Genomic DNA, 12,500 nt, shown 5'->3' on the forward strand with positions numbered 1-12,500 from the left:
GATTGGATTAGATTAGATCAGATTAAATTATTCTAGATTAGATTAGGTTAAATTATGTTAGATTGATGACCCAAAAATTATCAAGAAATTTGTAAAAAGTTAGAAGAAAATAACCTAAAAATTAATCACCCCCTTCAAAAATAAAAAATAAAAAAAAACAAGGAGATGACCTGAAACTAAGCAACCAAAAAAAACTTGGAGAGAAAAATGACCTGAGAAATTAATCCAAGGAATGTCCTGTAATTTTAAATATATAATCATATATACTTAAAAATAAAGTTTTTTTTTTTTAATTTTCTAATAATTCTCTCTCTCTAATTAATTCCCAGGTCATTTTCTTGAGACCTTTTTCTATTTTTGCAGATTTTGCGTTCATCTGCGGGACTGCCGGTCAGCATGGAGACCTCTAACACGCTCGTGCTTTTATTTTGTTAACGAGCCACGGGTCAGCTGGATAATTCATTCTGTGGTTTCAGTCTGATTTTGCTCAGCTGGACTTGAATGGTCATTTAATATTTGAGCTGCTATGACATAATGCTTTCCTGTGTTGTTTATTTGTATGTCAGTAATTTATGAAACTGCTATCCATGAAAAATAAAAAAATAAAAAAAATCTATTTGTATATTGGCATTATGGCCGGTGCAATGTTCACACTGCAGGATGAGGCGCAGCTTATTGATAACAGTAAAATATAATAAAGCGGCATCATAAATTAAATTAAGTGTATTGTGAGCTGTGATGCGTTCAGGGACGTCAGGCTCACAGGTAGGCGGCGAGGCAGCGCTGGTTCCTCAGCAGGCAGCTGTGCCGCAGCTTGATGGACGGGATGAGGTCGGCCCGGCCTTCACCTTTAGCCTCGTTCCTGCAGCGCAGAGGAAACACGGAGCTCACAACCTGAAGACTGCAGGGAATAACACGGAAAGCCAGCTCTCTGCTGGGAAAACTGAACTCCCGCAGCAGAGAAAGACTTTCTGCTTTTTTCCTGAACACAAACTGAAAACTTCAGGTAAATAAATTTCAGCGGCAAAATCTGTTCTGAAGCTCTGGCATTACAGCTTTGAAAAAGTACAACTACCACAGGAACTACAGAAAACCTTAAGTGTAGAGGAACAAATGAATAAAAAACAAAAATACCAAAATCACACTGACAACTTTTTTTTTTTTTAAATCAAAGTGAAAACCTGACTGTAATATAAAAACCCTAGCTTAGGGGAAATCAGTTTGTGCCGCAGTGAATCTGTCCAGAAGCTCAAACTTCCTCTCTGTTGGAATGAGATGCAGTGACTCACACGTCGCTCTGGTTCTGCTCGTACAGAACCTTCATCTCCTGCAGAACCTGCCGGAGCCCGTCCTCCTGGCAACCAAGACAAAAAGGAAAATCAGTGTGATCACGTGGGACTCTGCTGGGCTGGTGGTTTGTCTTGTTGTGCTGAGAAAGCAGAGTACAGGCCCTACTATTGGCTGATCCTGTCAACCTGTGATGTCATTTACCTGTTCTGTCAGGTAACAACTGCAACAGCAGGAAAAATACTCCTGAGTCCCTTTAAATGATGAAATACAACATGTTTGGGGCCTTAAGATTTATTTATAACTATTTTTTTTTTTAAATCTCTTACTCTGTTTTACTTTCCAGCAGCCATGAACAGGTATTTTACCTCAGCTGTTCACTTGGACTCTACATGTTGACTCCTCTGCTGTAAAGCGCTCCAACTTTTACATTTATTTACCAGAGTTACATTTACTATGAACTGGGCCATGAAAGTTTGTTGTTGTCGTTAATTCTGTTATTTCAGTGAGACCTGAAGCCTCCCTTGCACATTGACCTACCTCTATGCACATTTTATACACCCATGCACACGTTTTTTTCTGTTTTTTTTTTTTTTCTGCTTTTTGCACACTGGGTTGTACTTAGATCTTATTCTTTATTTTTTTTTTTTTATCTTTTTTATTGATTTATTTAATCTGTAATCTGTGGATACTGCTGAAAAACTGCGAATTTCCTGCGGGATGAATAAAGTATCTATCTATCTATCTATCTATCTATCTATCTATCTATCTATAATCTGACTCCTTTTCATGGAGAGGACGCTCAGCCAAACTCCATGAAAAAAAAAATATATTTTTTTTTTATAGGTGATTTGGCAAATACACAGACCTACTGGAGTACGACTGGGGACAGTTACTAACCATCAGATGCAACTGGAAAATTCGGCATATGTATGACGCACAAAACACAAAGGTATGTCGGTAAAATTTAAACTTTTATCAGCTTGGTTCTGCTCGCTGCCGCCCTGTCTAACGTGAAGATAAGCCGCGTTCTTCCTTCATTAAGGCGTACAGAGTCCTAAAAGTCGATGATTTATTGAAATGCGTGATGCTGGGGTGTATCAGGTGAATGCCGAAATGTAGAGCGGATTAAAATAATCCAGGAAAGACAGTGAAGTCCTGTAAAGGTCAAGTGTGGTTCTGTCTGAGTCCCGGAGGAAACTAAACTGTCGGGTTTCTGGACGAGGTTCCGCTGCCGCTCCGGCCCCACGGAGCGCACCGCCGCTCCGGCCCCACGGAGCGCACCGCCGCTCCGGCCCCACGCAGCGCACCGCCGCTCCGGCCCCACGCAGCGCACCGCCGCTCCGGCCCCACGCAGCGCACCGCCGCTCCGGCCCCACGCAACGCAGCGCACCGCCGCTCCGGCCCCACGCAGCGCACCGCCGCTCCGGCCCCACGCAGCGCACCGCCGCTCCGGCCCCACGCAGCGCACCGCCGCCGGCCTCACTTACATTGAAGGCGGGCAGCTGTCCGTCGCTGAGGCGGTGCAGCTCTCTGATCAGCTCCACGGCTTTCTCACAGAACATCCTGAGCGGCGGACACGGCGCAGATCTCCACTGGAACGTCAAACCCAGCCGACATGAACCGAGCTTCTTCTTCCGGACACGCAGGTTCGTTTTCGCGGTAAAGTCGCACGTCGAATGGCTCGCTCTGTTGTCGTCACGTGACAGGAAACCTCCGGCTGCCGGCGAGGGACAAACCACAGCGGCGGCCTGTCAAACGCGCTGCGGCTGCCAACACTCGGTGTCCCAGTCATGTTATAAAGCCAGGCTGTTTAAAGAGAAGTCCATAAGGTAACACTGTGTTTTTATTACAGGTGTATCATGTGTGTTATTGCTGTGCAGACTGTGTTTACAGCAGCGCAGGTTGCTGTCACTCAGGCCGGTTTCCTGCTTTGCGGTCGGGGCGGAATCAGACCGTGAGAGGCTCCAAACCGGCCGGACGGCTTTGGGAGGCGCAGCGAGCCGCACGGGGCCGCACAGCCAGCCGGTATCGATACGGTATCGGGTCCGGTGACGGTTAACACAGTGGAATAACACACAGTGATTAGCATCGATCTGTTGTTAGGGGAGATTAGCCTCTCTGCTAGCAGCCCCACGGATGTTGCCTTCAAGGTGCATGGAAAAGAGAACAACCGTGTAGAGAACGTCGCTCACATGGTAAATATGTTCTGGTCTCGGGTTTATTCCTCTTACGCAACTTTATGGTATTGAACGTTAATATACAGGTTATTAACATTGAAATGTATTTATTGATTCATTCTAGAGCACACGTGGTGGTATGGGGGCAGTGTAATAGTGAATGATCAGAGTAATAAGCTGTAACACAAACGAAGTCCTTTAAAGAGGCAGAGCATCAGTCAGAAGTAAGACTGGAACAAACCCACTGCTCAGGTCGTGTTGCTTTTTTTTTTTTTTTTTGTCATGATTTTAACAACTACCATCTCCAGTGTTCTCTGTATTTTGTGTATTTTGATTTTTTTTTTTCATTCACTGATTCGATAACAACATGAAATCAACAAATATTTTTTCAGTGGCAAAAGATTACTTGAACTTTTTATTTAAAGTTCAGTATGTGATTAAATGCTTTGTGTGTGTGTGTGTGTGTGTGTGTGTGTGTGTGTGTGACTGCACTATGTAGGGTGTGTTGTGGGCTGAGCGGTTTGTTTTTTCACAGCTCAGTTTTACAGCTCTGCTCAAAAGACAGGGCTGAGTTTATACAGAGACTAAGACTGAGCCAGGCTAACGACTCCCATAGACTTCAAATCTTTATGCTAAGCTAGCAGGAAATGCTACTCATAGGAACTGAACCACTGGACATCCAGCGGTGAACATGGTGTCCAACATCTGGTCTCAGTCTGGGGGCGGTCTGCCTGACCCCCGGCTGTGTGAGCCGCATAAAACTTATAAGAAACATCAACATGTCCCACGTGTTTGTTTGAACTTTAGGAACTAGAGCATGACCTTTCTAATCTTCAAAAACTTCCCTCTGCTTTAGGGCCCTCACCTGACAGAACCACACCTGTAATATAACTACACCTGTTCTAACATTACCACACCTGTAGTAACACACCCTTACTAACATAACCACACCTGTAGTAACATAACCACACCTGTATTACTGCCAGAACCATTGCCAGAAACGCTAGAATGTTGATGTATAAGGGGTAGAGAGAGAGAGAGAGAGAGAGAGAGAGAGAGAGAGAGAGAGAGAGAGAGAGAGAGAGAGAGAGAGAGAGAGAGATTTTAACATGTACAAAATGACTGGGGCCAAATTGAATAGGTAAAAAAATGTTAGTAAATCTGAAAGTAACGGAAGGGTTAAGTGATGTCCGGATGTTCTAGCGGTCCTGAACGCAGCACCAGTTTACGTCACGGATACGGCGCACGCTGATTGGCTTAGGCGGGAGTCGGGGGGGAAAGGTCGCTTGATCAGCTGCTCTCTGCGGATAATCCCGTCCCGCAGGCAGAGCATGTAGCGGAGCTCCGGAGGCACAGCGGGCAGCCTGCAGCCTCCACACCGCCTCGCACACCGCGTCTCCCGGCCACCACTCGGCCCCCGTCCCGCCGCGTCAGCCCGGAGCTCCGGACACACAGCCGGTGGATTTTTGGTTTAGCGGTTTTTCTGCCTTTTAACCCTGAGCGTGTTTCCACATCCACAGCGATGCGAAAGAGGAATAACTCCCTGACTGCGGAGCATGACAACACGCTGCTGGACAGCGACCCGGACCTGAAGTACTGTCCCAAGAGCGGAGCGGCGGCCCCCGCGGCGGCCGGCCCGGGCCCGGAGCTCAGGATGGGCAGGCCGTTCAGGAGGTGAGGCGGTGAGCCGCGTTTCCTCTGGCTGTTCAGATGGAAATGCAGATCTCTCTCTCTCTCTCTCTCTCTCTCTCTCTCTCTCTCTCGCTCTCTCTCTCTCTCTCTCTCTCTCTCTCTCTCTCTCTCCCTCTCTCTCTCTCTGTGTGTGTGTTAACTGGGAGGTTCAGCCTGATTACATGCAGTGCAGGTCAAACCATCAGCTGGAACTGTAGCATGAAAAAACGGTTAAACAGAGGAAACACACTGGAGTCACGTTACTTTACATCTGCAGTTCAGCTCATTTGTTTTTCTTTTCTTGTTTATGTCTGTCTTTATTTTCTTTCTTTCTTTTCTCAGTGAAATTACTGTCATAAGGACTTTGTGACATTTTAAATTGGCCGAATATCTCCAGATAGAAGTGTGAAGTCTCTTCAGGATCCAGAAAAGCTAAAATCTGTTCATCTGGATTCTTCCCAGTAGAAGTATGACTCCCTCAGCGTCCTGAAGCTGTGTGTCTGTGCAGGTTAAAGCCAAGTTAGTTTGCAGAGTACAGTTCATCTTGAGGTGGAGCTGAACTCCAGGCTGTGCTTTGAAGAAAAAACAACAACATTTTTTCCCAAAAAATATCAGTTTTCAGGAGCTAAGAGAAGATAATCCTAATTTCAGATTAATCCACCCTCCACGTTGCTCAGCCTGTTCAGAGGCATGTGGCCCTGCAGCCGAAGTTAAAACATGAAAATCACCCAAACTGCATTTTACTTATTTTTTCACATGACAGTAGAGATGTCTGGGTAGTATTGCCTCAGTGCACTGGTGCATCATGGGAATAGTGGGAGCACTGGGAGGAAACAAGGTGTGATCCAGGCAGCGTGTTATTTATGGAGTGTTTCACTTTTTTTACCGCGTGCAGCACAGATTACACTCAGCACAGCCAAACTGATTCAGGTTACATGGAGTGAGGAGCTTTTAATAATCCAGAATTATTTGGGCTGCAGCTGATAAAGTGATCAGAGTCCAAAGTATCTATGTATATCTATATCTATCTATCTATCTATCTATCTATCTATCTATCTATATTTATCTATATCTATATATCTATACATACATATTTATGCTGCTGGTCAGGTGGATGGGGTTGGATTCAGGGTTCAGCTGCTCGGGTTGAAACCTGCAGAGCTGGAATCCCGTTGGCTGTCGGGGTTTGATGACACGTCGACATGTTGATGACATCAGCACGCCGTTCAACCTCAGTTCAGATGTATAGCTCCGCTGGCCCTGCAGGTTCTGCTGGTCCGTCCGCTGTGTGTGTGTGTGTGTGTGTGTGTGTGTGTGTGTGTGTGTGTGTGTGTGTGTGTGTGTGTTGCTAGTCGCAGTGGGATGCAGGTGTGTGAAAGTGGGAGGCTCTGCCGGCAGGTTTGACTCACAGAATGTGACTCACCTGTCAGAGGTTTGACTCTGCAGGCTTCATCAGCATCAGTGTGACAGGAACCACATGCACACACACACACACACACACACACACACACACACACACTGATGATGGACAGGTTTGGTTTGGTTTTTAGGGAAATCCTGCTCACTCTGCCTTTAACTGACAGAAAATGAGTGGATTTCAAGATATTTTTAGGATAATTTAAAGATATTTTTAAGATATTTTTAAGATATTTTTAAGATATTTAATGGTGAATGTTTCCAGTAAAAGCAGCAGCCTCGCTCTGACGCTCAGCCTGTCCTCCTCCTTCAGATCTTCATCACATCACTGCTGTGGGTTTTTTGGCTGCTGGTCAGACCGAGGCAGGCATTTGAAGGCATCACTGTGGACTTTGATCACTTCTACTTAGACTTTGGATTTACTTTATATCACTTTATAAATTAAATGATTAATCCGGTGAATGGAAAAATGCACGATAGATTAAGTGAGAAGAGTCACCTCAGTGCGTTAATGCTGCTCTGCACTCATGGAAGACGTTATGGCATTCACTGCTTTCTACATCACTTCACACAGCAGAGCGTTTCTCTAATGAGGGAAAAAGGAACAGATAATAAAGTGATCTGTGGTGAAAGCCGTCGTCATTATCTGTCCTCCTGTGTCTCCTCTGGGCTTCTGTACGTCTAATCCTGATTAGCCGCTCGCTGCAGACTTACGCAACAGCAGGAAGGTCAAGTTAAATGTGAGGCGTTCACGTGCGGCTCCTCTGGGAGGCTGCGCAGCACAAACACTTCACACACACACAAACACCTGATTCATCTAAAAATAAGGCGTCAACATGTCTTCAGTCCGTCGGTCCAGGTCTTTGTAAGCGCCTCAGACGCGGAGAGCAGCGCTGAGGTTTATTTTGTGTCGCTGCAGAGTGAGATCTCCGAGCCGACGGGGCACCAGGAGCTTTTATTTTTAGCTTTGCTGCTCTGAGTGGAACCAGCAGCAGGGCCATGGTGTTTGTGGGAAATGTTCACAACACAACACACACACGGGAGGAGCGGTGTGTGTGAGAGCTGTCTGAGGACTGAGCGCGTGCAGCTGTCTGCAGAGATGGGATGGAAGCGTGATGTCTCACTCGGGAGCTACTTTTATCACCAAATCTGGGAAAAACAACGTGTTTCTTTCAGAATGTCTTTCCTTAAGTCCTTTTTAAAAACGAATGTCGGCTCAGAGACAGAGCGTGTGCCCCGGCTGGACGCCACACGGCCAAAACGTTCTACGCAGACCCGACCCGGACCCGTCTGTCACTGCGAGCTGAGGCCCGGTCCCGTGTGGGGGCAGGAAGTTGCGACCCGCCCCCGGTTTGACCCGAGCGGCTGCGCAGCTGCTCGCCTCATGAGAGACAGGCTGAACTTTGACCCACACAGAGGAGTCCCTAACCTCCCAGAATGCATCAGCGACAGGAAGTGGATGAGACGCTGACTCGGCTGCAGTCTCTGCGTCCCGTCGGCCGCTCGGCACGGAGGAGGAAGTGGCTCGCCGTCAGCGCCGAGTCAGCGTCTTGGTCGTCACGTGACCTCAGGTGACCCTGGAGAGCGCCGCGTCCAGCCAGAGATCCCAGCCAATCACAGCCTCACAACCTCTTCACCACCACCATCATCATCACCATCATCATCATCATCACCATCATCATCATCACCATCATCATCATCATCACCATCATCATCACCATCATCATCATCATCATCATCATCATCATCACCATCATCATCATCATCATCATCATCATCACCATCATCATCACCATCATCATCACCATCATCATCACCATCATCATCATCATCATCATCATCATCATCACCATCATCAACATCATCATCACCATCATCATCACCATCATCATCATCATCATCATCATCATCACCATCATCATCACCATCATCATCATCATCATCATCATCATCATCATCATCACCATCATCATCACCATCATCACCATCATCAACATCATCATCACCATCATCATCATCAACATCACCATCATCATCATCAACATCACCATCATCATCATCATCATCATCACCATCATCATCATCATCATCATCATCAACATCACCATCATCACCATCATCATCATCACCATCATCATCATCATCATCAACATCACCATCATCACCATCATCATCATCATCATCATCATCACCATCATCATCATCACCATGTGACCTTCAGAGTCGCTGTGTTTATAATCTCTTGATGTTCTAGCAGGACAGACGTCACTTTAAATAAATTAATCTAATTCTGGGGTTTTACTTTTTCAGAGAAGGCTATTCAGAGAAACCACTCACTGTGTGTGTGTGTGTGTGTGTGTGTGTGTGTGTGTGGTGGTGTTGTATTGAGACCCTGTTCCCACCGGGCGTTATCGTATGTCTTCGGTGTCTCTCAGGAAATGTTTGGAGGTCTGGGACGCTTTTGTCCACATCTCATCAGAGGTGTGAACAGTCATGTGACCCAGGAGGGACTGAAGCCCCGCCCACTCACCTGCCGTCCTCCGTCCTCAGCTGTGGTCCGGCCCGACGCCCTGACACAGAGAAACTCTCCTGTGTGGCTCAGCAGCTGGACTGTCAGCTGATGGTCAGATCAGAGTGAAGAGACACAGACTGTCCACCTGCAGGGGGCGCTGCAGGGGAGCAGGGGGCGCTGCAGGGGAGCAGGGGACTGAGCATTTGGACTGAGTGGATTTACTGGATCTAATAAAGTATCTATCCATGTTCAGCCTCAGCCGTCCCTCTGCAGGCGCTGCACAGCACAGAGGGACAGCAGAAGTAGAATGTGTGTGTTTTTGTTTTTTTTTGTCAGCTGATCAGAATAGAAACGGAGTCGGTCAGACGAGCCGATAAATCTGTCTGACCGTCCGTTAATCCTGAACAGATCCTCTGAGCGGAGCGGCCGGCCTGAGCTCCCGTCGCTTCGCTTCGCTTTCCCGTCCAGGAGAAGTTCGTCAGCGGTGGATCCTCCTCCACCTCCAGCGGCGGGACCATCACGTGTTCAGAGGACGGAACCACAAACGTGTTCAGAGGCTACAGCGCCACCATCTGACTGCTCCTCAAACCGATCCGTGTTTCAGATCCTCATGATCCTCAGTGAGTCAGACGCTTCAGAGCCGCTGGAGGTTTGCTGTTTCACTGTGACAGAGCCAGGCTAACCACGCCCATAGACTTCAAGTCTTTATGCTAAGCTAACAGGATATGGTACCCATAGGAACTGAACCAGTGGACGTCCAGAGGAGAAGATGCTGTCCAACATCTGGTCTCAGTCTGGGTAAGTCAGAAAAAGGGGTATTCCACCCAAAACGCAGCAGTATGTCTTTAACCGTCTGATACCTGCAGCTTCTCTGCACGAGCCTGAGAGGTTTGGTGGGTCTGATCTAAAAATATCAACCTGAACATTAAAGGGCCTGTCGGTGTTTTCTGCTCGGTGCTGCAGAGTGAACGCTCCCTGAGGTGCTTCAGTATGGAAAAAAATATGCTTTATAAATAAACCTCAACTTGAACTTTAAATGTCCTTCAGCTGCAGGCCAGCAGACTGCAGGTTAACCTCCACGTTAACTCTGTTTTTACTCTGTTTTCACTCTGTTTTTACTCTGTTTTACTGTTTTTACTCTGTTTTACTCTGTTTTTACTCTGTTTTCACTCTGTTTTTACTCTGTTTCACTCTGTTTTTACTCTGTTTTACTGTTTTTACTCTGTTTTACTCTGTTTTTACTGTTTTTACTCTGTTTTACTCTGTTTTTACTCTGTTTTACTCTGTTTTTACTCTGTTTTACTGTTTTTACTCTGTTTTTACTCTGTTTGTACTCTGTTTTTACTCTGTTTTACTCTGTTTTTACTCTGTTTTACTGTTTTTACTCTGTTTTTACTCTGTTTGTACTCTGTTTTTACTCTGCTTTACTCTGCTCACGTCACAAAAAACACAACTCACGTCCTGGATCTTTCTCACCGCCGTTGCGCTCTCAGGTGAGCAGGCGAGCAGCGTCTGTTTGTGATGACAAACTGAAACAGTCCAAACTGACGAGGCGCCAGGTGACGCGGCTCTGCGGTGACAGGTAGGGGGCGTGTCCATCCATCTGGATCGATCCATCCATTGAACATTCAGCGACGCGTACGATCGATGCAACGTGCGACCATCGATCATCGTCATATTTCAGATCATGCAAGCTTTATTTTGAAATTCTCATGCTGTGCTTATGTCACCGTTTCTGAAAAATACCTGAAACCGTGGCATTGGCTGCTAGCCAGCGCCAGGCTAACGACGGCTCGTGTCGACGATGAAGACGAGGAGGAGGAGGAGGTGAGTCAGCTGAGTGGAAACGTTTTGGCTTCAGGAGGAGAGCCGCTCGTCTGGCAGCACACACACCATCTACACCGCCTGCCGCCACGCAGCGAGGCGCTTTACGGGACGCTAACGGGAACCCCTGAATGGGTGAAGCCGTACTGGAAACACTGAACTGATCTGTCACCATGACAACAAGCTGAGCAGCGAACACGCCGTCACGCCACTGTGTCGCTGATATCATGACTCGACACTTTCATGAACACATTTAAACCGGTGCTATAGTGAGCAACAGGATACGGCATGGTCTTTTCACATTAAGAGCCTTGTGCAGAGCTTCTGAGGGAAGCTGCAGCCACAACACCCAGACTGCAGCTCCTCCCTCTGAAAACTGAAATAAAGAAATAAAAGCCGCCCACTCGCTCTCTGACTGCTGGCAGGAAGTGAAGCTCGTCGCTCGCTCCTGAAAACAGCGAGCCGCTGACTCTGCAGGCGACTCAGCTGCTTTGTCAGGCTGCGATGAAACGCAAGCGAATCATCAAACGCAGCAAAAATGATTTGAAAATGAAGATTTAAGCGAATAAAAGTACATCATCATCATCATCATCATCAAAATCATCATCATCATCATCAGCTGGTGTGTTTGCCAGCTCCGTGCACCTGGTTGTGCACAGATGGCCGTCACGACCTGATCCGCACTGAGCATGTGCAGCTGTCCACAGAGATGGGAAGAAAGCGAGATGTCTCACTCGACAGCTGCTCCCATCATCAACAATGTGTTTAACTCAGAATTTCAGTAAATCTTTTTTTTTTTTAAACGACTTACAGATCTTCTGGGTCAAGGTCAAACAATAAGATACCAAAAAACATATAACATCCCTTTTGATGTTTCATTAAAATATAAATTTAAAAAAATATAAAAGGTACCAGCAGATTCATATCAAACCCGTGTCTTCACTGTCTTTTTGTACAGTGTTACATTTGAATCAGACGGTGATTTAGTTTGGAATTTGAAAAGTGTTTGGCAGTGCAGTCAGCGGCCCAGTCCCCTGAGCTTGGCTTGGCCTGGTGTCCAGGACAGGTGAGACTCACCTGCTGAGACACACCCGGGGAGACACGCCTGCGGAGACTCACCTGCTGAGACACACCCGGGGAGACACGCCTGCGGAGACTCACCTGCTGAGACACACCTGGGGAGACACACCTGGGGAGACACACCTGGGGAGACACACCTGGGGAGACACACCCGGGGAGACACACCTGGGGAGACACACCTGGTGAAGATCTGCCTGGAAACATGTTTCTGCCAGCAGCCACAAATATTCTGATCATCTTTCAAAAATCCATATCAGCTGAACTGCATTGAACTGTAACACCAATCAGCCTGAGAGCCTGCTTCCTGACACACACACACACACACACACACACACACACACACACACACACACACACACACACACACACACACACTCAGTGTCCACAGAGACCTTGAGGCTGCAGTGAGCTGCTGGCTCCCTGCCAGTGGCTGCAGCTCAGCTCCTGCATGTGGCTCAGGCTGGTGACACACACACACACACACTCACACACACACACTCACACACACACACGCACACACACACACACAC

The 12,500-nt window shown here is 47.1% G+C and overlaps 2 protein-coding genes across 6 annotated transcripts in view; one reads left to right on the plus strand and one right to left on the minus strand.

Moving 5' to 3' along the window:
- gins1 (GINS complex subunit 1 (Psf1 homolog)) overlaps positions 1–2,988 on the minus strand; it is a 4,432-nt gene extending 1,444 nt beyond the window's left edge. Inside the window, exons 1-3 of the mRNA XM_030071296.1 lie at positions 2,778–2,988; positions 1,290–1,354; positions 764–862 (exon numbers count right to left, since the gene is read on the minus strand). Of these exons, the coding sequence (XP_029927156.1) occupies positions 764–862; positions 1,290–1,354; positions 2,778–2,852 (239 nt within the window). The 5' untranslated portion in view covers positions 2,853–2,988. The remainder of the gene's footprint in view (positions 1–763; positions 863–1,289; positions 1,355–2,777) is intronic.
- Positions 2,980–12,500, plus strand: part of abhd12 (abhydrolase domain containing 12, lysophospholipase) — a 20,278-nt gene continuing 10,757 nt past the window's right edge. For 2 of the 5 annotated variants that reach the window (XM_030071277.1, XM_030071274.1), the window contains exon 1: positions 4,743–5,141. In XM_030071277.1, the coding sequence (XP_029927137.1) occupies positions 4,990–5,141 (152 nt within the window). In that variant the 5' untranslated portion in view covers positions 4,743–4,989. Of the gene's footprint in view, positions 3,120–3,358; positions 3,486–4,742; positions 5,142–9,828; positions 9,865–12,500 lie in introns of those variants that run through there. The other 3 variants (XM_030071275.1, XM_030071276.1, XM_030071279.1) reach the window with 3 other exon arrangements.

This window comes from Myripristis murdjan, chromosome 15 (assembly GCF_902150065.1).
Source record: "Myripristis murdjan chromosome 15, fMyrMur1.1, whole genome shotgun sequence".
In the NCBI taxonomy this organism is placed as follows: domain Eukaryota; kingdom Metazoa; phylum Chordata; class Actinopteri; order Holocentriformes; family Holocentridae; genus Myripristis; species Myripristis murdjan.